General features: G+C 46.3%; 1 protein-coding gene across 8 annotated transcripts in view; it reads right to left on the reverse strand.

Annotated features, from left to right (window-relative positions):
- Nucleotides 1–1,437: 1,437 nt before the first annotated feature.
- ZNF536 (zinc finger protein 536) overlaps nucleotides 1,438–26,710 on the reverse strand; it is a 483,243-nt gene continuing 457,970 nt past the window's right edge. For 7 of the 8 annotated variants that reach the window (XM_032249170.1, XM_032249167.1, XM_032249171.1 and 4 more), the window contains one exon: nucleotides 1,438–4,295. In XM_032249170.1, coding sequence (XP_032105061.1) covers nucleotides 4,051–4,295 — 245 coding nt within the window. In that variant the 3' untranslated portion in view covers nucleotides 1,438–4,050. The remainder of the gene's footprint in view (nucleotides 4,296–26,710) is intronic. The other variant, XM_032249173.1, reaches the window with a different exon arrangement.

Below are 26,710 nucleotides of genomic sequence, written 5' to 3' on the forward strand. Positions count from 1 at the left end.
GAGGTCCATCATGGCATGTGATGTGGGTAGATATTAGAATCCCTAATTCAGCCTTCTGCATTCCAGTCTTCTCTCCCTCATAGGTTCACTTCCTGACCGCCTGACTACAACCTCTTAGCTCACCTTTGATATTCATAATAACAGACAGTCAGGACTGATGATGATTTCATTCAAGTCATCTGCTCCCACCCAAGGACACAGTCTCACACCCTGAAAGAAACATGGTAAACTGACACATTTCTAGAAAATTCGGCAGACGTCTTTGCTTGTAGCATTCCAGTGGGTCCTCCGTATTCCAGAACTGCAGCATGCACTATTCACGATTGTTTTCGAGACCAAAATAAAACACAACAAATCAAAGAAGCTCTGCACATCCCATGTTGAGCACATGCTTCAAACCCTCTCAAAGCCGTGTCGGCGCTCTGCGTTCGCAGTAGCCCCTGCTACCAGAGACTTTCTCACCCTTTGTTCTTTTCTTTTTCTTCTAGAGGAAGAATTCAGATTATCCTCTGATAATTTGGAGGTAAAAGACTTCCTTGCATTTCATGATTAAAAAAAAAAAAGATTTTCTACCAGTAAAGAGAAATAATAGATCCCAATGCTCTAAGTGCCTTATATAATTACTGTAACACAAAGAGCATAGTATTTCCATAGGCTTTACCTTACTGAACTGCATGTCTGCAAACATTTAAAGCAGCATAGCTCACACATGCGTGTGCATACACACACACACACACACAGACACACATATCCCCACTGACACACCATGTATGCGGCATAGAGATTCAATCAGCTTGAAAAAGCATAGGACTGAGAGGCTCATTCGTACTGCAGAACCCTACTGGGCTTCTTGTTTTGTTTTGTGTAAGACGGAGTCTCCCTCTGTCACCCAAGCGGGAGTGCAGTGGCGAGGTCTCGGCTCACTGCAACCTCCACATCCCAGGTTCAAGCGATTCTCCTGCCTCAGCCTCCCAAGGAGCTGGGATTACAGGTGTGTGCCACCACGCCCAGCTAGTTTTTGTATTTTTAGTAGAAACGGGGTTTCACCATGTTGGCCAGGCTGGTTTCAAACTCCCAACCTCAGGTGATCCCCCCCACCTCAGCCTCCCAAAGTGCTGGGACTACAGGCTTGAGTCATGCTGATTTTGTATTTTTTAGTAGAGACAGAGTTTTGTCATTTTGGCCAAGCTGCGCTTGAACTCCTGACCTTAGGTGATCCGCCTCCCAAAGTGCTGGGATTACATGTGTGAGTTATAGTGCCCTGCTCAGTACAGGGTTTTTTATACTCGGAGTTTGACAAAGTCTTGCCAAAGTCTGACAAGCCTGCAAAAATATGTTAGATTTCTCCTAGTAAACATAAGTGAATAGGAAAAGATGTGACTTTTTTTTCCCCAGAGGTAGAGGTTTTATTGCGTAAAACACTGGATAAAACTGGGCTGCTTCAAAGACATTTTATTCTAACAGCAGAAAGAAAACAGTCATTGCTGAAAAAACAACTTTTAATACTTTCTATACCAGAATAAAGTTCTGTCAACTGATGTATTATAATAATAAATAATGACCAAGAATAAACTTTAAATACAAAGTTTTCTACTTGTTACAAGCATAGCAACAAAATCCTCTACTCCTATTGATCTCAGATTTCCTCCAAGATAGATTTTTTTTTCTTTGCGTAGGAATGTAGACAGTATTATGACCAGCATCACAGACTACAGAAGTTACAGGGAAGAAACTTGACATGTTTAGATATGAGAACCTGATGACATTCAGAAACTGACGCTGCATCACTGTGGCTGTCACTTGTTTGTATTACAAGTTACAAATGTTCTGGAAAGAAGACCTGTGTCAGAGGGGGGAAGGAGGACAGTAGCACTAGACAAAATGGAATCAACACGCACACCACAAAGAAGAGGGGATGTTCCCAGTGTCACAAACAGAATTATTGCCTGTCGCATCGGAGGATGCTGAAAAGACACAAAAAAATACTGAAAGAGCTCCCAAAGTGCTAGAAATGGAATGTGGCTCTCATTTTTCCCCCACTTTTTTCCTCTTTTTTTTTTCTTTTTTCTTTTTTCATCTTTTTTTTTTTCTTTTTTAAATTTTTCTTTGCTAAGATACCAAAGGCAGAGCAAACACAGAAAGCAAGGGACTGGCACAGTCAGCAAACACAGTAGTGCAGTTAAAATCCTAAAGCGTACTACAGTCGGAAAGTTTTCAATAACATTTCAGTCCTTTCTCTAGGATCATAGAAACAGTTGCATTAAGTTTATCAACTCGATTTAAGTAAGGCAGTGAGAACTATACTAGAAAAACAAGAAAGCAGCTTGCTCTATGCCAGATGGGTCCAAGTTGCACAGCGACCTCATTTACACTGAAACCTCGGTTAGATGACACCCTTTTGACAGCATATGCAAACCGGATTCCTTATTAGCCTGAGATTCTTTCTGGTCTCAGGATAGCACTAAGAATTTTATTTACATTGATTGCAGTTTAGTATTTTTGTAAACTGCTGTAGGCAGAGCTGAAGTTTTTAAGGCCCTGGGGTTTAATCTGTGCTCCCAGCCTGCAAGGAAATATTGACTTTTTTTTTTTTAAAGTCTGAATGATTTTGTTTTAGAAGAAGTTAATACTTCCATACTTCTCTACCACCACAAGCAACAGCACCAATTTTATGTCACTCAAAGGAAGTATGTTAAAAGGCTCAACTTTACACCATGTTAGCAGATTCAAGAATAAACCTTTAACTAGTCTTCCTAAATCATTTTTTGAAATAAGCGTTTCATTATTGACACTCGAAATCTCCTTCTGTGTGGTGCAGACCTTGATAAATTTGGAGTATCCAATCAGTAGAAAATCTAAAATATACAAAAATATGGAACACATTTGTTTTACAAAAACAGACATTTTTAACTCAAACAGTTGTCATCATTAAAGATAGCAGGATGTTTAGATTCATATTTTAATACAAGCTATTTCATAAGAGCTTGCTGGAGAAGAAAATCTTGCTTCATGTCTGTGACATTTATAAAAACCAACACATGAAAAAAAAAATCTGATAATAAGGACCAGAGCAGCCTTCATTCAAGTAAAATTTTAAAAATCATAATAAAAAAAAATCTTTCTATTATTACCTAAACTTTAATCGCTCACCAGCATCTTCTATGGATGGGGTTAGCTAGTTTTCCTAACAACATTTTATATAACAGACTCTACAATTTTTTTTAATAGTGACTTCCTTCTTCATCCAAAAATTTTTTTAAAAAAGAAAAAAAAAAGACAACCAAGAACAAAACATTTCCCTCAATATGGCAATTTGATCTAAAAAAAGGAATTACTCATCAAATCTGCGATGGGCATTGGTCTGCAGACACTTCCTGATCATTGATTTCATTTGGCTGTGTATTTTGTAAAAATGCACATTTCAGATATCAATCCTCTGCAGTGCCGGTCAGCCCTGGCGCTGGCTGCGGGCCGTCTAGGGTTTCTCTAAGAGTGCAGTTACAACACCACGTGAATTGATTTTCTCTGCAGTGACCGCTCCAGTCTGACTGGCACCGCAGCTGCCTCCCGACACATCTCATTAGGGTTGGAGGCAAATGACGGCAGCTGGTGTCAGATTATAGAGGTGTTTTCAACAACGAAAACACAGCCCCTCCATCTTCAACCCAACACTCAATCATTTAGATGGTATCGTGTTTCAGTTAAGAGCATTATTTTTGGACAAAGACGACTTTCGAGTGGGAAGGGCCCCCAGCTCTCTCCAGCTCAGAGGACACCAAGCGGTTTTTGAAATCACTTTTCTCCCACCTGTGTTGTTTTGGAAGTATTTGTTGCTGGGTAACAGTTTAGCAGCCATTTTCAAGGGCTGGGGGATTTTTTTTTTTTAATATATATATAGATATCTTTTAAAATTTTTTAAATGTTCTATACACTATTGGGGGGGAGTTGTACATGATTTTTTCCCCTTGGAATGCAGTTAGCAAACTTTTATCAGATGCATAACGTTAAAACTGTGTGTAAAATACTATTGCAATATACAGGTTGGTCTGTTCAGTTGGTCTCCTCCTGGCCCTTGCAGCCGTCTTCTGTGAGGTCGGCCGAGCTCCCCGCCTTGACAGCTGTGGGCTCCTCGAAATTCCCAGAAGCCTCCGAGTCGACCCTGGAGCGCTTGAACCTACGATCGGGATACTGACTGTTGTCAAAAGGCATGCGATGGACGCAGAGGACGTGTGTCTTCAGGTTCCCCTTCTGAGAGGCACTGTAGGGACAGTAGCGGCACTGGAAAGGCCTGTGACCTGCAGGCAGAAAGAGTGGCGGGTCAGCACTGCTGCTCACACCTTCCCGGCCCCCGCGGCTCCAAAGACCGCAATGCCAATCACCAGTCTAATCGGTTTTATTATTATTACTTTGCAAAAATCAAATCGTAAGGGTTAGAAAAGCAGCCAATACATCAGGCACACAAACTAAGATTTAGAAGATCTTTCCCTCCCTGGCTATGCTGTTGTTGCTGTTTTTTTGTTTTTGAGACGGAGTCTCACTCTGTCCCCCAGGCTGGAGTGCAGTGGAGTGATCTTGACACTCACTGGAACATCCACCTCCCGGGATCAAGCGATTCTCCTGCCTCGTGTTTCCCAAGTACCTGGAGTTACAGGTGCCCGCCACCATACCCGGCTACTCTCTGTATTTTTAGTAGAGACGGGGTGGCACCATCTTGGCCAAGCTTGTCTTGAACTCCTGACCTATAGTGATCTTCCTGCCTCAGCCTCCCAAAATTCGGGGATTACAGGCGTGAGCTAAGGCACCTGGCCTCTGGCTATTTTTGTTATTATTGTTAGAGGTTAAGTCTCATTCCTCACCTCAGGCTGGGAGCTCATTGGTGCGATTATATCTGAAGCTGCGGAGCTCAGGCCTTAGCCTTCAGACTAGCTGGAATTACAGGTGCACCGCAATGCCCAGCAATTTTGTTTGTTTGCCTGTTTTAGAGACAGGATCTCACTATGTTGCCTAGGCCGGTCTCGATCTCCTGCCTGAAAGGATCCTCCTTTTTCACCTTTTAAGTAGCTGAGATTACAGGTGCAAGCCACCACACCTGCCTCTAGCTAGAGTTTTTAACCCAGCTGACTAAACAGAAATCTCCCCATACCTGGACTTTTTTCTATAAAGGGTTATACAGTAAATAGTCCCAGATTTGCAGGCAAAGAGGCAGAATCCAAGAGATTATATAGGTATTTCTAGAATAAGACAGGAAACAAATATTCCTCAGCTTTTTATTGATGAAATTCAAAACTTGATTTATGGATGCTGAAATTTAAATTTTATATAAATTTCATGTGGGATGAACTGTTATTCTCATTTGAGTTTTTTCTCAAACATTAAAAAAATGGAAAAACCATTCCTAGCTCACAAGCTATATAAAAACAAACACTTGCTCGGCACAGTGGCTCATGCCCGGAATCCCAACACTTTGGGAGGTTGAGGCAAGTCAGTGGTTTGAGCCCAGGAGTTTGAGATCAGCCTGGGCAGCATGGTGAGACTGTCTATACGAAACAACAAAATTTAAAAATTATCCAGGGACATGCCTGTGGTCCCTGCTACAGGCTGAGGTGGGAGGATCGCTTGAGCCCCAGAGTCTGAGGCTGCAGTGAGCTGTGATGGTATCAGTGCATTACAGCCTGGACAACAGAGCAAGACCCTGTCACCAAAACAAAGATCAAACAAATAAACAAACAAAACAATGGACAATAGTTAGATTTGGCCCACAAGCAAGACTTTGCTGACCCCAACTCTGCACAAAAACCAAAAATCCGCCCATCTGGGAGCCTGACTCAGGCCTCGGAGCAAAGCCAGTTCATTTTCTTCTCCTCCTATTGACTCTTTATCATTGAGAAAACCAAGAACGACAAAGAGCGTGTGTTTGGGGGTGGGGTGAGTGAGGGGTGTCACTCAAGCCTTGCTCTTGGGCAGAGCTGGGAAGGCTGAGCTGGGGGAATGTGTAGAATCTGAGGGTCTCAGGGGCAGCAGAGGAAGTTATCGGGACCAGGAGCAAGATGAACAGGTAATCAAGGCCAGCATGAGTTTTAAAGAAGGTAGAATTTGAATAGTGACCCTTGAAATGAAACCTTCCTAGAAAGACTCTAATTTGGAGCAGAAGGCGGATTCTCAAGGAAGCCCACCTAATCCTCCAAGAGCAATGTCTCAACCCTGATGTGCCGTGGCCACAGGCACAGACTCTGCCATCTCGAGGAACTGGTAAAACATCTGGCTGGGGAAGTTCTTCTGGAGCAATGGCATTTTCCCTGCTTCTGGGAAGCTGCTGATGAGCCATTCCTGGAAGCTCTCGTGTGCTGTTTCACCCAGTGCCCAAAGAGGTCAGGGCCCAGGGCTGGGTTTCATTTGCTCAAAAAAATAAACAGGTAAATAAATGCAGGGCCCAATCATTGGCTCCAGAAAACAAACAAACAGCACCTTCAGCACTTTTTCTAAAGCAGTAATAGCAGTCCTGTCTCTGTTTAGCAAAACAGCCTCGTTCCTGAGAAACAGGAGGTCAACGCAATGTTGGGGGCAGAAGCTCACTTTCTCAAAGAGTTGTACCCAGTGCCAAATTCTTCCTTCCCGTTGGTCTTCTGGAGTTCAGTCTCCTTGTTCCCGCATAAGCAGCTGGTGTCCAGGACTTACCCATTGTACCTGTTGAGTCTTGTCCTTTGCAATGCCCACTTCAGAACCAGTCCCAGCGTGCACCCATTCTTGTCTAGACTATGAACATGGCAGCCCCAGGGGGACCTTCATGCTTCCACTTTCCCACCTCCAGTCTGTCCTCCCCAGGGACAGCAAAAGCTCAGCCTGTGATTTCTTTGCCCTAAATCTTGGATGGTCACCGGCCTCCTGAGGAATCATCAGGACTTTCATGGCTCAATCCTAAAGCATCCTTCCATTCCACGCTAAAGCACAACTCCTTTTGCCCACACCAAATCAAACCTCAGAGGGTCTCTGCACATAGACATCACTGTGCAGGGGCTCCATATCCTTGCGTGTCTACCCTCCCTCTGAAATACCACTTCATTCTCTGCGGGATCAAACCCACTCCTCCAGTTAGGCCCTGATCAGTGGGATGCCTGCTTTGCGGGCCAGGGTGTAGGTACTGGTCCTCTCAAAAGGCCGTGAATTCCTGAGGCAAGAACCATCACCATCTCGGTGTTATGCGTGCCGAACCCAGTACCTGGCACAAAGCAGGTGGGCATGAACTATTTATTATTTTTTGGTATCACCTTGCCTTTTTCTAATTATACATTTTTGGATTTTCTTTTTTTGTTTGTTTTTTTTTTTTTCTTTAAGACAGAGTCTTGCTCCGCTGCCCTGGCTGGAGTGCAGTGGTGTGATTTCAGCTCACTGTAACCTTTGCCTCCTGGGTTCAAGCAATTCTCCTGCCTCAGCCTCCCCAAGTAGCTGGGATTATAGGTGTGTGCCACCATGCCCGGCTAATTTTTGTATTTTCAGTAGAGACAGGGTTTCACCATGTTGGCCAGGCTGGTCTCAAACTCCTGACCTCAGGTGATTTGCCCACTTCGGCCTCCCAAAGTGCTGGGATTACAGACGTGAGCCTCATGCCCAGCCAGGAATTACACATTTTTGGATAGTGTTTCTACTGTTGTCCCTAACACAAGGCTGAATTTGACCAACCTTCCCACTTCCAGAAGCCAATTTGCAAATCTACAGACTTTGCAGTTAAGAACAAAATGAAGTGCAAGAACAGTGCACCTGCTGTCGGCCCTTCCTGACAGGTGGCCACAGGAAGAAGAGCACAGCCAGCACCGGGGGCTGGTGCCATGATTGCCAGGTAAGAGAAGGAGTCCCAGAGTGACTACTCATTTGCTCTCTTGCCACCCTTGTTACCTTAAGGGCTTTGTCACCTGAGGAAGGCCCTGGGTTGGGAGGGGAAGGACAACTGAGACATATTTCTAATGCAGATTTACCAGTGTACAAAAATGTAAATGCTCCCTGTTCTTCATGACCTGAGAGTTAGGGCATAGGCTGGAGGATGGAATTAGGAGGCCAATCAGAGACAATGGGATGGGAAAAGCCATGCCCATTCTTCCTACCTTAATGGTGAATCTAAGTCAGGGCTAAGCTGGGCATCAGTGAGTTCCAGGTAGATCCTCCCGGCCAAGCAGCTTAGAGACAATGCAGAGTCCCCAAGATTGAGCCAGCCAATTCTCCAAGTTACCATCCCTCTGGACCCTAAGCTATGCCCGGGGCTCACTGAGAGGGGGTACGAGCTACTTGGAAATGAACACTATCGAGCAAAACAAAGGCGGGGCCCAATTGGTAGCTGAAGGCCTACGAGCCAACTGAAGGTCATCCCAAACAATACAGAGAAGAAGCCAAGACACCAGGAAACCTAAGAAACGTTTTGAGGTTTTGGCCAAAGCTTCTCTGAAATGGACTGTCTTTTCTGTATTCCTACCAAGGGCAGCTCTGCGGCAGCTCATGGACCAAGGCTGAGCACTGTCCTAATCACCATGGTTCAGACAACGCTACGGATAAGTCATTCGTTTAGTCATTATATGGCAATCATTGATTGATGGAGAATGTCACTGTCGCACGAGTCTTTGGAGTCAAGAACTCCAAATAACGAGTGAAAATAAAAAATAAAACCAAAACCCTTGGTACCATCATCCAAAGAGGCCAGCAGAACTATGAAACAGAGTGACCAAACCTCAGGATTGCTTATAAATCTGCCTCAGTTCACCAGGATCGCATTGCTTCTTCCGTTCTTCAGTTGTTTTGTTCATCAGTGAAACTATCTATTGTATTTTCTTTTTTCTTTTTTGAGATGAAGTTTCGCTCTTGTTGCCCAGGCTGGAGTACAATGGCGTGATCTCAGCTCACTGCAACGTCCGCCTCCCAGGTTCAAGAGATTTTCCTGCCTCACCCTCCCAAGTAGCTGGGATTACAGATGCCCTCCACCGTACCCAGCTAATTGTCCTGTATTTTTTAGTAGAGATGAGATTTCACTATGTTGGCCAGGCTGGTCTTGAACTCCTGACCTCAGGTGATCCACTCGCCTCAGCCTCCCAAAGTGCTGGGATTAAAGGTGTGAGCCACCACACCTGGCTTGTCTATTGTATTTTCTATTGTGACATTACTGAATAATAATTTATTTCATGTATAAATTCTATGTGAAGCCATCCTCCCTACAAATGATGCTCCCACGGGAGTGATGCAGTGTGCCTCTCAGCAAGCTAAAATGTGAATCTCAGATATCTCTTTTATTTGCAATGAAAGCCTTTTTGATTTGGCCAACTTGGTATAAAAGCACTTAGTACATTTTTTCCACCAATCAGTTTTAAAATATTAATCATGATTTTGTCCTATGGTTATATTTTGAATCTCTGTTTCTTGAAAATAGTCAAAATGTATAATAATATTTCTGGCAGATCTGGATACTTCAGTGGTCAAAAACATTAGTATTGAATTTGTTTCATTTTAACTTAGGTGAGATGGAAATCTATATGTAAATTCATCTAAAGCCATGCATGTATACATTGTAGAAAGCAGTCTATACAATGCTAGAATCATAATAAATCCTGACCTTGCAATATATCTAGTAAGTAGAAGCTTTGTAGGTAATAATGGTAATACCTGAAGACCCTGAAGGCCTGCATTCCACAGTTTTTCATGTACATTTTTGCATGTTTATCCTCATATTTGATCTTTGGCCAATTTTGTCAAGGGATGATATCAGCTCCATTGTATAGATGAGAGAGCTGACATACAGTGAACATGGAAAGTTTGTAGAATGAATTTCCAATGATATAAAGTACTTAGTACCTCTCACTCTAAAATTATTACAAAGACTATGATTAAAATGTGTTTTTATAGGCTCACACACACACAATGTGTTACTTTATACACAATTTACATTGAATTTTATTCTATATCCATAATATTATTTATAGGCAGACACACACACACACACACACACACACACACACACACACACACACCCCTTTCTGAGTTATTTGCTGAAAGGCTACCATGAGACTGATGTGGAAGGAAGTTCTATGAAGAAAGGAGAGGCCTACCCTTGGGGAAGCTGACTGAGAGAATCTATGATAGGCCCAGAAGAAGGCATTATATTTTTCCAAGAATCAAATATAACTGAAAGCCCGGTCTTTTGATGATGAGAACATTTATTCCCAAACAGAAAGCTGTTGCTATGCCCAGCATTGTTGGACGTGACACATTTCGGAGTCCAGGTAAATCTGGATAAAAAGTTCCAAATGTCTCTCTACCATTTGTCATTTGAAGCTCCTGATGACAATGAGATTGGGATCTGTTGGCTTTGGGTCAGAGAACATAGGCAAGGGCTCCAGGAAAAAAAAAAAGAAAAAAAAAGCTGAGCTCCGCTAAATATGTCCCTGTGGATTTCACATATTTCTGACAGAAGAGATCCTCCTGAAGGCAGCAACAGCAAGAGGGGCCCATGGAGCAGTGGAACAATGTGGGAGCTCCCCGACTTTGCTGCTGAGGGTGCTGTGGGTTTGGAGGAAGTTAGATCTCTCCAGAAGGAGGTATGTCATCTTATCCCCAGAGGAGAAGCCACTGCAGCCCCAGAGGTGACAGGGCAGCCGCTCAGTGGCCTGCACAGTTCCATCTATCTCATTTTAATAAAACAAAAGACCAGCCACATTGCCTGTGCCATCTTGGTTGACTAGACCTGGACTTGGGGATTCCTGGAGGTGCAAGGAAGATGCTAATGTCCATCCGTGTTGAAGAAGCAAAGTAAGCATTAAGACAGACTTGGGTCAAGCAGGTTTCCATGGTGGTGGAACTGAAGAGAATAAGAACACCCACTCCTGCCATCTCCCAGTTGGAGACAGCATCAAGGTGATGGCCTCTCCCAAGTTGAACCTGCTAAGAAGCACCACACTCCAGGACGGCCTTTGGTCAAATAGGAAGACCTGGGGCTCTCTCGCTCTGGGACCTTTGCTTTTCTTTCAGGTCTTCCTTCCCCCCAGTGGACGGAGGAGCTTGGGTTCCCATCGCCGCTTCCCTCCTCTGTAAGGCAGCTAAGCTGCTAGCACCCTGAACTTCAGTCTCCCCTCTCTCTGACCCTGGGCAACCATTTGATCTCAAGGCTTCCATTTCCACACCTTGAAAATGACTCAATAATACTAACACCTGTATCATAGGAGGGCTGCGAGCATCAGATGACAGCATGTGACACACTGGTAAATGAAGAAGAACTCCAAGATGCCGGGGGCTTGTCATGGGCGTGACTGCTGTTTCCAGTGTTGTCATTGTGCTGTTGATCTAAGTTGGCTCAGGGGAAACACTGCCTGGTTCTTCATCAAAAGTGCTGACTCAGCAAGTGCCTCCTATGCCAATGTCCTGTGCTTTTTGCATAGGTCACACCGTGGGAGCTTAAGGGACTGTCTCTCTTTGGGGCACACATATTTGAATGGGGGCTCTGGGAAGCCAGAGGACCTTCAAAGCCCAAAGGAACAAGTTGTTAACAGTTGCATTTCACTGGGAGGAAGTTCAGCAAACATAGGATAGAATTTGATGTGGGTGAGGCCTCTTGCCAGAAAGAACTCCCCATTTAGAGGGCGAGGCTAAGTTGGCCAAGGGCCAGGTCCCAAACAGCACTGGGAGGCAGTGCAGGCTGTGATATGGTAGAGGTGATGGGGAGCTGCTGGAACCTCTGCCAGGAGGAATCTGAGCCTCTGAGCATCCCCCCTCCTCCTCTCCATTAAAGCCCCCATAGTTTGCTGCACTCTGGCCACAGGGGACTTCTCTCTGTTCTCCAAATGCCTCACACTCTTTCCTGCCCCGGGACCTCTGCTTAGTCCTTCCTGATCATCTCCTTAATCTGGACTCTGCCTGCCCCTGCTTCATCCAATACCTGCAACTTCATCCTGCAGAACCCCCGTGCAGCTGTCTCTGCCTCGGAACCGCCTCTACCGATGACCCCAGACCTGCCACCATGGCTGTGACACACGTCCCAGCACATGCCTCTTCCTCAGCCTGGCTGCTAGCAGGAGCTGAACAAATAAAACAATCACGGCTGTCTTCCCCACCAGGCAGACTGTCAGCTCCACGGGGGCAAGGACTGAGCTTTTATTTTGGGGTTGTTTTTGGGTTTTTGATGACTGTTGTTACTCAGCACCCAGCACGGTGCTTGGCACATCACAGATTTCCGCCAAGCACTTTTTCCAGAAAAAAAAAAAAAAAAAAACAACAGATGAATGAGAGGTTTCCAGGAGATAGGAAAGGGAGACAGTGCTGCTGCAGACCAGGGGGAGGGCACACCTGAGCCCAGGCACAGGGCTAGGAAGCCCGGTCAGCGCAGCGCCCCGGGAGCTGGTCAGCAAGGTCCAGGAGAAGCTCCATGGGGAAAGGGAATGGCGTCAGGCACACAGGACCCACGGGGAAGCCTGGCCCTCATTCCATGGGAGAAGAGAATTGGGAAGACTTTTCCAGCACTGCCCCACGCCAGGTGCCCAGAATGTTCCCAATCCCCGTCTATCTGTATGCACAGCTCGGAGACCTGGTGGTGTGGCCAGATGGGTGCTCCCCCAACCGCCCGCCCCACCTCACTCCCCTCTACCTCTCACTTTGAGGCCATCAACATTTCCCATCACTGCCATGCGAAAAGTAAGTACATCATACGTTAATTTGTATTGTCACTGCACCGTAGAGCCGTGGTAAAGAGCACATTCATTTTTAATCCACTATGAATAATATATAAATATGTATACAGTGCGGAGGGTCAAGAGGAGTAAGGAGAAAGCAAGTCGTACGTTGTTTATAACAAAAGTGGGGAAACGAGATATTTTTCTTACTTGCTAGGATGGAAATATCTGCTCTTTCCCCGCACCTAAGGGGGAGTAGAAAATGCCTGCCCTTGGGGGGACCATCCATTCATTACAGCTCCACACTTGTGGGCAGCTGGCTTTGTGGAGGAGACAGGGCTTGCGTCTACGGGGCTTCCAGACTTTCCAAACTGATGGCTTCTCCTCAAGTGTGGGGCAGAGGATAAGACAGTGGGGAGAGGGGAGGTGACCACCCTGTGGTGTTTAGTCCTGGGGTGGTGACAGTGCCCATTGGTGAAAACGTTCTGGCACCCACTCAGCGCATCTGCAGGAGTGGCCTCAGTTGGTCCTCATGACTGCCAGTAGGGAGATACGGCAGAGGGATGTTACAGACATGAAATCCCCAATCCAGGGAGATTAAATGATCATCCAAAGTCACATGTGTGGAACCTACTCCTTTCTGATCAGGACTTCAACTTCATATCTTCTCTAAAAGAATGCTCATCTCTCTACATGCTCCCGCCATGGACTGCAACCTACTTGCTGGTCCTAACCAGAAGAGTCTCTGGTTCGGAGTCAAAGATGCTCCAGGAGGTGGTGCATGAACCCCCCTGAAAGGGTATGTACCAGGTGTGTGTGTCTGTGTGTGTGTGTGTCTGTGTGTTTGTGTTTGTGTCTGTGTGTGTTTGTGTGTGTGTTTGTGTCTGTGCGTGTGTGTGTGTCTGTGTGTGTCTGTGTATTTTTGTGTGTGTCTGTGTATGTGTCTGTGTGTTTGTGTTTGTGTCTGTGTGTGTTTGTGTGTTTGTGTCTGTGCATGTGTCTGTGTGTGTTTGTGTCTGTGTGTGTGTGTCTGTGTATTTGTGTGTGTGTCTGTGTGTCTCTGTGTCTGTGTGTGTGTTTTTGTCTGTGTGTCTGTTTGTGTGTTTGTGTCTGTGTGTGTCTGTGTGTCTGTGTGTCTGTTTGTGTCTATGTGTGTCTCTGTGTGTGTGTGTCTGTGTGTTTGTGTGTCTGTGTCTGTGTCTGTGTGTGTGCTTGTGTCTGTGTGTCTGTTTGTGTGTGTCTGTGCATTTGTGTGTGTGTCTGTGTGTGTCCGTGTTTGTGTGTGTGTGTGCATTTGTGTGTGTCTGTGCAGCTAGGTAAGAAAATGGCTCCCCCATAGGTCAATTGATTACAGTAAAAATTCAGGGTGGCGGGTGGCTGAGGCCTGAAATCCGCAGAGCTTTAGGAGGCCAAGACAGGAGGATTGTTGGAGGCCAGTTATTCAAGACCAGCCTGGACAACATAATAAACCCCATCCCTACAAAAATTTAAAAATGAGCTGGGTATGTTGGCATGCATCTGCAATCCCAGCTACTGGAGAGCCTGAGGCAGGAGGGTCACTTGAGTTCAGGAGTTGGAGGTTGTACTGAGCGGTGATCATGCCAGTGCACTCCAGCCTGGGCAATAGAGAAAGACAGAGAGAGGGAAGGAGGGAGGAAGGGAGAAGAAAAGAAGGAAGGGAGGGAGGGAGGGAGGTAAGAAAGGAGGTAAGGAAGGAAGGAGGGAAGGAAGAAGGGAAGGAAGAAAGCAGGAGGGAGGGGAGAAGAGGGGAGGAAGGGAGAGAGAGGGAGAAACAAAGAAAGAGAAAGAAGAAGAGAGAAGAGGAGAGAAGAGAAGAAGAAATTCATCTCCCCAGAGGTGGGCTCCGCTGGCCTGAGGGGAATCCACTGGGTATAGCGGTACAACAGGTTCGTGAGTGGGTCAGGTCTGCAGGATGCTGCGCTGGTCTTCACTTGGGGTCCCGAAGCCCCTCACCATCACCTGCTGCTTCCTTTGAATATTTACTGCCTTGACCCGAGGCTGCAAAATGGGAGGATGCCAGCCCAGGACCCTGGCAATCCCTCTTTCAGGTTCAAGAGGCTCAGCATCTCAGCAGGGCAATGAGAGAGGTAAAAATGTACATAAAGCATCACTAGGCCCACAGAGAGAGCTGTTTTCTCAGTTGAACATATACTTTAAAAATTTTCTTAATTCCAAATAGGCGAGAATGGTTCCAATCAGGTACGTAATTTGTGTTTTCAGTTAAAAAAATATATTCATCCATCTCATCAAAGATGCAAAAACACTTTGGAATATCCTTAGTACAAATAAATTTAGGTTTCAAATTTCCTGTGATTTGGGTTTTAATTTAGAAGGCTACCCCCAAAAAATGTACTTATTTTACAAGTGCATTTTGATCTATGTGGTAATGGATTGAAGACATCTGTGTGAACTGAAGCTTAGCTTCATATTTATAATATAGATGTGTGTAGATACAGGAGTTAGTACATGAGCATATATTCCCTTGTTCTGTCAGCTGAGCGGGCCTAGAAGCAGTGACATTTGTTTCTAATACCACTCTCAAAAAAAGGGAACCAGGCCTCCTTGGAGAAATGGCTGATTCTAGGACTGGGGTAGGAAATACACAAAAATAATCCTAGGGCATTCCGTGCTAGGAAGTAAGGAAGTACTAAAAAACTACCCCACGTATTGATGGGGGAGTGAGTGGTGTCAGATTAGCACAGAGCTTGCTTTTAAGGCCCCCATACCCAAAGCTAGAACCATTTGAGTAACAAAGTAAATAACACAATATCAGATTATAACTCAGAGTCTAAGGTAAGTATCCACAAGTCACACTGGCCTACATGGTTGCATCAATAAATACTGGGGGAAGGATTGACAAATGCCTCACACATTCCAAATAATTTTGTAGATATGCCTTGCTCACAGAGATGGAGCATAACTCCCGACTCCTTAAGACTGGACTGTGCACAGTGACTTCCTTCCAAAGAGTAGGGTATGGAAAGGGACCGGGGAGTCACTTCCCAATGGAGGAACCCGACAAACGTGACCTCAGCCAGCAGATCAAGGTCATGCTGACAGCACGTGCCCTTGATCTGATATGATGAGAATGGTAATTTACCTCTATGGTCTTCCTTCCCTAAATCCATAACCCCAGTCTACACGTGAGAAACTGCAATTGAGGGATGTTCAGCAAAAGACTTGCCAAAACTGTCAAGGTCATCAGAAGCAAGAAAAGTGAGAAACTGTTGCAGCCACCAGGGGTGTCAGGAGACAGGACACCTAACGCAGTATGGTATCCTGGAGTACAACAGTGAGAAACTGTTGCAGCCACCAGGGGTGTCAGGAGACAGGACACCTAACGCAGTATGGTATCCTGGAGTACAACAGTACATTGGGTAAAAACTAAAGAACAAAGACTACAATATGGACTTTATTTAAGAATAATGTATCAATATTGCTTCGCTAACTGTGACAAGCATACCCTACCCATGTAATATGTTAATAATAGTGGAAAATAGCTGTGAACTCTATGGGAGTTCTCTATATTATCTATGCAACTTTTTTTTTTTTGAGACAGAGTCTCCCTCTGTTGCCCAGGCTGGAGTGCAGTGGTGCGGTCTTGGCTCACTGCAACCCCCGCCTCCCACGTTCAAGTCATTCTGCAGACTCTGCCTCCTGAGAAGCTGGGACTACGGGCACGTGCCACCGTGTCTAGCTAATTTTTGTATTTTTAGTAGAAACGGGGTTTCACCATGTTGGCCAGGCTGGTCTTGAACGCCTGACCTCAGGTAATCCACCTGCCTCGGCCTCCAAAAGTGGGATTACAGGTGTAAGCCACCCCGCCTGGCCTCTATGCAACATTTTTATAGATCTAAATCTATACTAAAATTAAAAGTTTATTTTGAAAGTTTGTTTATAAGGAGATTTGATTGATTTTCTGTGAACAGGAAGAACCCAACACCCCACACCAAGAGATGCTTCCAATGTCACAGAACCAAACAGGTAATACTTAAGTTTTGTTGACACGAAAACTTCAGGAGGGCATATGGCACACGCACAGCCTGCTGGGTCTGCAACCAAAGGATCCGGGAAGGCAGCACAGCAGATTTTGGGAAATTATCACTGCCCTGCTAGCATGCAGTTTTTCATTATTCGAGCACAGTGATGAAAACTGTAGATTCTCAAGCCAGACACCAGGGCTCAAAAATATCTGCCTCTTAGGAGCTGTGTGTGCTCTTGGGCCAGCTAGTTAACCTTTCTAAGTCTCGGTTTTCTCATCTGTAAAATGGGTGCAATAATAATAGTAGCTCCCTGATAGGATTACTGCGAGGATTCAGTGAGATAAGGCCTGATGCTTAGCACAAAGTGCAGCACGTAGAGTTAGATGAATGTTTGCTGGAAAAGGCTGTGAGTATTCAAACACTTTGGAATGCATGTTGATTCCTCTGCCAATCCTGAAGTCAGGTCTTGGGATCCCATTTGTCAGATGACACGGTGTGGCTCTGTGTCCCCACCCAAATCTCATCTCGAACTGTGATCTCCAGGTGTCAAGGGAGGGACGTGGTGGGAGGTGATTGGATCATGGGGACTGTTTCCCCCGTGCTGTTCTCTTAGGATACTGAGGGAGGTCTCACTATCATAAGAGCACAGGACGGGGGAAACTCTCCGCTCTTGTCATGGTTTTAAAAGTGTTTGGCAACTGCCCCCTGCTCTCTCACCTGCTGCCATGTAAGACGTGCTTGGCTTCCCTTTCCCCTTCTGCCATGACTGTAAGTTTCCTGAGGCCTCCCCAGCCATGCGGAACTGTCCATTGCACCTCTTTTGTTTATAAATTACCCAGTCTCAGGTCGTGTCTTTGTAGCAGTGTGAGAGTAGACTAACACAACATCTATCCACAGCCACAGAGCCAGAGAAAGGCAGGGCCCAGGCCTGCAGCAGGAGCTCAACCTGCACTGTGTCTTGCTGTCTCCCTGCAGCTCGAGGCTCAAGTTCAGGTAGGATGAGAGCTTAGATGAAGTCAGATTCCAGCAGGGCATCAGCAGAGAGGAGCTTCTGGCTGGGGGGCAGAGTCTCCTGAGTCTCCTGGCCTCCCAGCTCAGCCCCTCTGGTGCTACCCTTCCCGGGGCCTGGCTTCTAGGTGGCTCCTTTTCTCAGCAACCTCATCCCCCACCCTGCCGAGGCACACGCCATGCAGATTTTGCCTTCAATCCTGTTTATTTGCTTACCCCAGGCTCCTCTGATGAGTGGAGCCACCAGCCCGCCTGGGTGGTCAGGCAAGCTGGCCTGCCCTGCCTGCCGGTGTGCACTCAACAGCAACTATTGATCGGGGACCTTAAATCATTGCCCGGATTTTATGAAAGCATTTATGTTTATCATTAAATAACCTTCAAAGGGTCGATGAACTTACATTCCGTTTTTGAAGATTTTTCGACGTGTAATATAATAATACTCTAATGATACCCAGAGTTTGTCTCTGGGTGAGTGCATTTAGTCTTTAAAGAAATACCGGGAGAAATCAAAGAGGAGGCGATGGCCTGGAAGTGCCGGGCAGGGAGCCGGGAGCTGGGGGGCTGGTGGTCCACCTCGCTCCTCCAGAAAATCCTTTCTCTCTCCAACGTTGGGGGGCCGGGGAGAGGCGCTTCTTAAACCGGCCCCAAAGGCGATTTAAAATGGAACCAAGCTGACCACATTTCAGGTTAACAGCCTTAGCAAAAAGACCCAAACTCTGGTGAGTCAGAGTTGGGTATTATCACTAAAACAAAGCTAGAGTTGTGTATTTTTAAGGTTTTAACCAATTAATTTTTAAATGTTAAGTGAAATTATTAGGGTGATACTCAGAGATAGCAAAAATAAGAAGTCTAAAATTAGCAGATGCAGCACCTATGATTCACACATTTAATATCCTTCCCTTCCCTCCTTAGCAATATTGGGCTAAACACAGTTATCTGAAATCCCTGTTGGCAGTAAGATGGGCTGTATGGAGGCACAGAATTTAGCAGAGGTGGTGACAGCCAGCCCTGCCCCTGTAAACCCTCTTCTGGGTACTATCAAATCCGCTGGATCAACAGCCCACCTCAGACCAACAGTGAGACCTCTCCGGACAGAAAAAAGCCACACCATCCATACCAAGCCAAGTGCCCAAATCTTGTGTATATGTGTGCCTGCCCCCTCCTCTATAGCCATCCATGGCTCCCTATTTCTCAGCACAGTATCTCACCTCTTTAGCCTGGCTTTCCAAATTGCAATTTCTTCTTACCTCCTACACGCTGCCATTCCTACTAGAAATTCACCCACATCCAGCCCCCACATCTTCTTCCAGTGAGACCCACCAAAGCCCCAACTCCTCCTAAAGCCATTCCCAGGACCAGCCTGCAGAGCTCCACTTATCCGAGGCACCACACAATTAGGCACTTAATTCTGTTCTGCCAGGCACTGCTCGCTAATGGCTTCCTGTGTTGTGGGCTTGGTGGGGCTCCTCCTTCCCTCCAGGAGGCTGGAAACTGCTGCCCTCTGGCGGGCTCCACACACAGTAGGGACTGGACAAGGAAGCAGATGTTCACGGAAGGACCTCTTTCCAGGGGTTCAGCCCACAGGAGTCCCCACCTTGCCATCCACATCCCGCTCAGAGCCTGGCAATTGGCTTCCTTCCTCCGTGCAGGCCACACTTCCTAGCAGGTGACTCTGGAGCACCCTCCCCTGCACACCGTCCCTACCTGGACCACCTGGAATGTCCCTCTATGCCTTGCTGTTTTCCTCAGCAGGAAAACCTGAGTGCTCTGTGCTCCACGGGGTGCCTCTCGTAACTCCAGCCCTAGCTATCAACACTGCGCTCTTCCTCCCATTCTCCACGTTGGTGGAGGGTGTTGAACAGCTTCTCAGGTGCACCCTGGTCACTGGGTAGCTCTGCATTTTCCTCTTTCCTGCATCGAAGCTTAAAATCCCAGTGACAGCTCCAAGAACCACGCCCTCCCCTCCCCACTCTCTCCCTTCACCTTACTGCTTTCTGTGGGGGACTGGGAGGACACTGCCCACCCTGACCGTGAGACCCAAAAGGCCACAGCCCTCCCCTGATGGGGACCGAGTGACCGCACCATAGATTCCATCACTGCTGTAGACAAAAATGCATTCGCCCTCCTAGTGGTTACAAGCCGCAGGCCCACATATTTTCTCCCCCAACACTATTTCTTTAAAAAAATTGTAATTCATTGCCAATGTTACATTTAAAAAAATATATTTCACATTAAAACAAGGATTTCCAGTTTCTCTTGCAAAGTCAGAAGGTCTGGCAAGCTCTTCCCAGAGGCAGCGGCTGGGGAGCTGGGTGGCACTTATTCCCGCTGCCTGGCACGCGTTTACCCCTTGGGCATTTACACCCCAGGCATCACCAGCCAGGCACCTGTGGGCCCTGGACTTTCCAGTCTTCACTTTGTATCCTCCTCATTAAACAACCAGTATCTCATTTTCCGTGGGGTTGAGGCACGTAGACTGGGTGAAGCTCTGTGTGTGTTTTTTCACCCAGCAGATGAGCTGCATTCTTGTACACACCCAGTGAAATAAACAAGTGGGTGGTCTCTGCTGGTTCAGTCGCTTCCTGTTTTCCATTGTGTCGCTTACAATGAACACATCAGCCCTTAATTGTAGTTTCTGTTTTATTGCACAATTTAAATGTGGGAGGGGGGCCAACCCTGGAACTTGGCTCGTACCAAGGGTGTGCTGTGCTCTGTGTGGCACTAGGAAAGCCACAAGGGGAGAGGCCGACCTATGAAACCAGCAGCACAAAGCGCCTTAAGTGTATCGATATCCAATCCACTGAAAGCTGGCACCAAGGCTATCTGTGGGTAATTCACTACTTGCACACATCTTCCATAAAAACATTAGTACATTTCCTACGGGGGGCGCGGGGGGCCCATATGGGTTGCAGAGCCGCTCACCAAAAACAGCATCTCGGGAGCAGTCACGTTCCATCAAAATTCAGTGAGGTTGTATTGTATTAATGTAACTTTATGTGTGAGTGAGAATCGCACATCTCTCTTCCCATAAAGGAATCAGACACCAGCAATCCATACCCACAGTATATATCCATATAGATGGCCACACTGGATATATTTAAAATAGCTACTTTTTATCATGCCCAATTCAACAAATTGCTACTGTGAACAATAGAAAATTACTAAGTAAAAAGGAAAGATGGAAGCATAAACTTTTCCATGCACAGCTCCCGTCCTAGAGCGCCACTAACGTCGTCACGTGGCAGAAATAAATAAATAAAATGAAGCACAGAAGAGAGGTGGTTTTTTTTTTTTTTATGAAGTCACAAAGGAAATGAGCCTCCTTTCTTCTCTTCTCCCCCCCACCCTTATAAAAGGATCTCTCTAAAATCAAAGGTGTCAGACTTTGCATTCTCTTGCTGGCATAATCCAGAATATGGCTTAGGAATGACAGATGTCCGCACCCAGCTGCAATGAAGCATGCGAAAGTTTCCGTCTAATCCACTTATTTCTCTGTAGTCACGTAAACCAAAACAAATGGGCAGGGCTTTACATTAGGGGGAGGGGAAAGAAAACCTCCCAGCCTCAGGCCCGTATTGCATAATGCGGTCCACACGCCATCTTGGTATCATCCTTCCCTCCGCAAGGATAAGGGCATCTTGTGGTGTGATCCAGGGTGGCCCCAAGAGGGTCAACTTATGTATCCCTTTGTTGCGAGATGAGGTTTCCCAAGGGAGAGGGAAGTTAGGGATGAGTTGGGGGGGGTGTCAGAAGCAGAGAGTGGCCCAGGGACAAGCCACCACGTGCAAGCACACACTACTGGTACCTCCACGCTGCACACGTACACACGCACGTGCACACACACACACACTCTCCCAGGTTTTGGAGCTGCTAAACTAAGATGATCAGTTTAATCACCAAGCACTATCGTTTTCAGCTACTTGAATAAATCCAGAGGAATTATAAACGGAGCCCGCGTGTAATTAAAGTGAGGGTTGTTAGGCTCTTCATTTAATAAAACACTTGAAAAGAAATGCCCTTATAGGTTTAGCAATGCCATGGGGAGCAGGAGGGAAAGTGAGCGCTGTGGGCGTGCGAGGAGGCGGCCCTGCCCCTTCCTAGCGTGCAGCCTGGCCACCTTCTGAACCCTCTCCCCTTTAAATCTTGTAAGGAGCCAGCGAGGAGACGGAGTCTTGGGGCTCTGTCACCGCCAGCAGTTGCAACAGCTGCGAAGCACTCTTTCAGCACAAGTCTCGAGAAAAGACGTGACGGATTTCGCCCATGGCAGAACGGCGTTCCGTTTCTGGCCCTTCAGGCAAAAACAGTAAAGGCAAAGAGGAAAATTTGAGATTTCCCCCCTTAAACTTCCCACAACAACCTCAGCAAAACCACATGACTTGCCTTCTACAATCTCCCTGGTGTGTTCGCTGCCTCTTTGGCAAAGAATCAGAATTACTGTTATATAAATTCCATCTGATGCCAGAGCGACCATCTGTGAGTGAAACTGCTTCACCTACGTCTGCCTGCAAAGCCACTCTCCCAGAGACAAGGGAGAAGGGGAAAAAAATTTGATTAATTTGCAGAATGCTTGTGATTTGCTCATATATTATTATAACTGCTCATCAGCACATGATGAATTCCCAGCCCTCCGTGCAGGCACCCGTTTGGTTTCAGCAGTTTCTTGCCTCGGCACCTGACAGACTGCAGGGTTTCTAATGACTTTCAGATGCTTACAAACAGTAATTCTATCTTCAGAATCAAAAAGAAAAAATCCGTAGGAAGAAAAGAGGAGCAAGTTCGTCTATTTCATTTCCTTCCTGTGTATCCACATGATTTAACTCTTCAGGGCAGCCTTGGATCCGAGAGGGGGCCTCCCGGGCCCGGCCGTGACCGCCTGCAGAGACAAAGACCCCTGGTCTCTGGAGGGAAGGTGGAGACCCGGGCAGAGGCTGCAGGCGGGGGTGAGGCCAGGCACCGCTGCCCTGGTGCCCATCACTGCCGCAGGGTGGCCTTTTCTCTCCCTCTGTGCTTCCGAATCCCGTTCATTTGTCCACTTTTAATACCCTCATAACCTCTCGCGTTCTCTGCAAACACATCTGCCTCCTCGTAACTGCAGTTGGATGTCTGGTATTCCCCCCTCCCCTTTTTTCTTCTTTGCTTTTAGAACTCTGATTATGCCTTCTGAAGCCCTGCCTCTGTGCTTGATTGCCTGTTTTAGATTAGAGATTTTAGCAAGGAGACAAAGACTTCAGAATGCACATCAGTCCCACATATGAGGGCCCACAGAAGGAAAAGCGATAAAACGCAATGCACCATCTGTCCACAAACAATAACCTCCATGTTGTGAGCCTCGCAAATTATTTAGAACACAACCTTCCTTCCCAAATTACGGAGCCTTGAAAGGGAGCGGAGTCTGGGCGTGAGACCCCCTTTGATGTCCTTTGGTATTCCCGACCCCTCGCCCTCAGCCCCAATCTGATTGTTAACAGTTGAGGGATGTCTCGGTGACAAGTTGATTTTTATTATCCGGATCTTCCTATTCCATTTGGCTCGGGATCGGAGCGGGGGCGGGCTTGTCTCCTGGCCACAGACCTCTGGAAAAGACCGCCCTGATGCAAAGTCTGTTTCCTTGTTTCACATGTACGTGGGGTGGAGGCCGGGGGAGGTGACCTCACTGTTAATACAGAAAGACCCTGCTCCACTCTGCCGGCTCAGCCAGCTGGTCAGCGGGTTGCTTTGCTTTCGAAAGATCTTGGAGATTTGGCTGGGAGGCCTCTGGTCTGCGCCCACAACTCTCCCTCCCCACCTCCAGCCCTCACCTCCTCTGGAAACCGTTCTTCTGCCTTTCCTAGCTCGGACCGTAAGCAGCAGCCTCACTGACCGCCAAGTCATAAACTACTCATAGCAGTTAGCCAGGATCTTTAGTCAAGCTGCAAAATTCCTTCTACAGCGATTTGCTAAAAGGAAAGGGAAAAAAGAACCAAGCATGGCCAAAAAGAGAGTAAAAATCATTTCGTTTGCAGGGAGGAGTGGTTTTTATCAGACCCTTCTCACCTCTGTTTTAAGAACGGGACAGCTGATTATGTGCCATTCAGTCGTGACACAAACCATAAAGTTCCGTTACTACGATCCTTCCATTTTACAGATGGGAAAACTGAGGTACAAAGACGGTGAGTCATGTGCCCGGGTGACGCAGGAAACAGGGTAGCTGGGTACGAAACCAGGTGTTCTGGCTCCAAACCCCTCCCCTCTGAACCACCAGAGAACCTGGAGATCTTGCTTTAAGGATGAGATTTGAAGGGCGGCCACTTAGTGCCAGTTAGCCCAGCAGAAAGCTGTACATGACGGCTAATAAACAACCAACAAGCATCTACTTTGCAAATAGAATCATTTCTTTCCTGAGTCTCAAAATAGGCACATCTTTGCACAGAGAGAGAGAGAGACTAGACCTGCATGTGAACTAAATGAGGCTTCCTTACCAAACTCATGGCCGGCATAATCATCCGGATTCAAATCCCTTGCAAGCCGCCTCCTCTCTGAGTCCCCTCCCATCCTCAGTAGGCCCAGTTTCTCCCTTTTCTCTACAACAGGATTTAGCTCTTCCCTGGACCTTTGTTTTGCCAGAAGAGTCTTTTTCTCCCTAAATGCGGTCTCCTCTAGGAGGGCGGCCCAACGTTAACGGCATTTGTTCCTCATTGATACCTAACAATGATAAATAAATACCTACTGTTGGATGATTGGAGAGCCCTCAAGTATGTCCATTCCAGTTTTATGAATTTAACCTTGTTTTCCAGACTTCCCTAACCTGAAGTCAATTAAGACAGTGTTTACACACACAGTTTGGCTGAAACAGGGGGCAGGGTGGTGGGAAAGAGGGTGCCTCACTTGCATTCAACCAACCAGATGTTTATTTTATTTTATTTTTAATCCGTGATGCCAAATGAAAAGCCACGCTGAAATTTTCACTTTCTGGAATCTAGCAACAAAATCTAATTCTGTTCCTTGCAGCCTTTGGGAACAAGCATGTGTACCTGGTTTTTCTCTTTTTCTTTTCACCATTAATACCACCATTGTCTTCTCTCTCACATGTGCAGCGGGCTTTCTAATTCACTGGGAGCTTTTGCACTTGCTGTTGGCACTCGGGAATGCTGTCTCAGGAAGGCACATGCCCCCCATGGTCCTGGTCCCGGCTGGTCACTCCAAACGTGACAAGTGCATTCATGCCCCTTCCCAAGGCCCAGGCCATCTACCTTTGAAAGGGAATTTCCTCACTTGTATATTTCCTGACAATTACATTGTCCCAGCAATAGCCACAACCCACCAGAAACCTCATCCAAATAACCGAGTTTTTCTAAACTCCCTCCCCTCCCAAAATGATTTGGAAAAATGAAAAAGGAAAGCAGAAATGAGGCTTGCCCCAGAAGAAAATGTTTCTGTTTGGACGGGGCATGCTGACTGTCACATCCCCTCTGCCCTCACACACGGACACGCTTTGGCATTTGAACTCTTACTGTGATCAGGTATTGTACACAAATCAACGTCCCCAGGAATCTTCAAAACAACAGGATAATATCCAGTGTTAGGTTAGGTTAAAGCTCCAATTAATTCCAGATGCAGGCAGACAGGTTCAAGGAGGAAGGAGAACATTTTGTTCTCAGCTTTGGAGGCAGACAGCTCTCTACCTTCAGCTCTTAACAGCTGCAGGACCTTGAACAAGGCTCTCTTTCCTTCCAAAGCCTCAGTTTTCTCATCTGTGAGAGGGGCTCAGGTTAGTGCCTCTCTCCAAGTAGATGGCCAGGTCTAAGCCGATGACACACGTCGAGAGTTCAGCACAGTGTGTGGAGCAGAGCAGGCTGATATTGTCTAAGGATATGGCCATAAATATTGGCTGCTTTTATTCAGGGGAGGCCAGGTCCCTGGAGGCTTGGACTAGCCCTCTCTGCAGCCAGTCCCCAGGAGGAGAAGCATCTCCATCCCAGAGAATTTCTAGGATAGCCAGCCAGGGCAACGTACAGCCTCTCATGCTCTGAGCTTAGCCCCAGTGCACAGCTTCTCCTAACAAGAGCCAAAGCTACCACTCGCCTTAGAAGCAACTCATCTCCTCTCAGCCATACACTTAAATGAAATATGGGAGTCCATCAGTATAAAGTGAGGGTTTCAGAAGCTGTAGTAAGAAAATTAAAGCAACCATGTGAGAGTGTTTTATGCACGTGGGATAACTGCCTTTTGATATAGCTTTTTACTACACATTTGGTATTATGGATCTATAACAGATAAATGTGTATCACGGAATATATAAAAGTGCCAACAATTGTCAATATGCATTCACACGCTGTATTAAGAATATTCTATAAAAGACTCTCAAAATATGATGGATGTAGATAACTAAGTGAGTGATGCTGCTGATACAAATTTGGAGAAAGTGCATCTTAAGCCCTAAGGAGGTTTATTAGACACAGCAGCCCAAACTCAGCTGACATTCACAAAAGTCCCTTGACACAGCAAAGAGTCCTCACGCACACACGCTCCTCAAAGCAAGGACTCAAAGCACACACAAAAATGAAATACAGAGATTCCAAAATCCAGGCTCAGGTGCTGGGAAGGAGAGATCCAAGCACCTGAGTTATTAACCCAGAACAAGTGTGAATGTTGATTCTCCAGACACGGCGAGGCCCCCTGCACGGCCCTGAGTAGGGGGTGGGAGGTGGACTGAACCAGTGGGGCTCAGCCTCCAATCTCTAATCTCCGAGTTTTCTGGGTGTCTAATCCTCAGGATGAATTTTAAACTCAGCCATGATTTGTTTTGCTGCCTTTCTTTTTTTTTAGCAGCCATAAACACATTGTTATGCTCTTTTTAAAAAAAATAAAAAGTAAAACATTTCCCGCTTCTTATACACATAATAAAATCAATCTTTTGCCCTGCTGCATTAAATGAAATAGCATGTCCCCAGAAAATACATAATAGTGCATGTCTACCAGAATCATGCAAATAAAAGTTTTTTAAAAAATAATCCAAAGGTCAGAATGAAATACAAAGCATATTCTACAAAATGGACATAAATATTTGCGTGTATTTTATGCAGC

This window comes from Sapajus apella, unplaced genomic scaffold, assembly GCF_009761245.1.
Source record: "Sapajus apella isolate SASKATOON/1434 unplaced genomic scaffold, GSC_monkey_1.0 scaffold68, whole genome shotgun sequence".
In the NCBI taxonomy this organism is placed as follows: domain Eukaryota; kingdom Metazoa; phylum Chordata; class Mammalia; order Primates; family Cebidae; genus Sapajus; species Sapajus apella.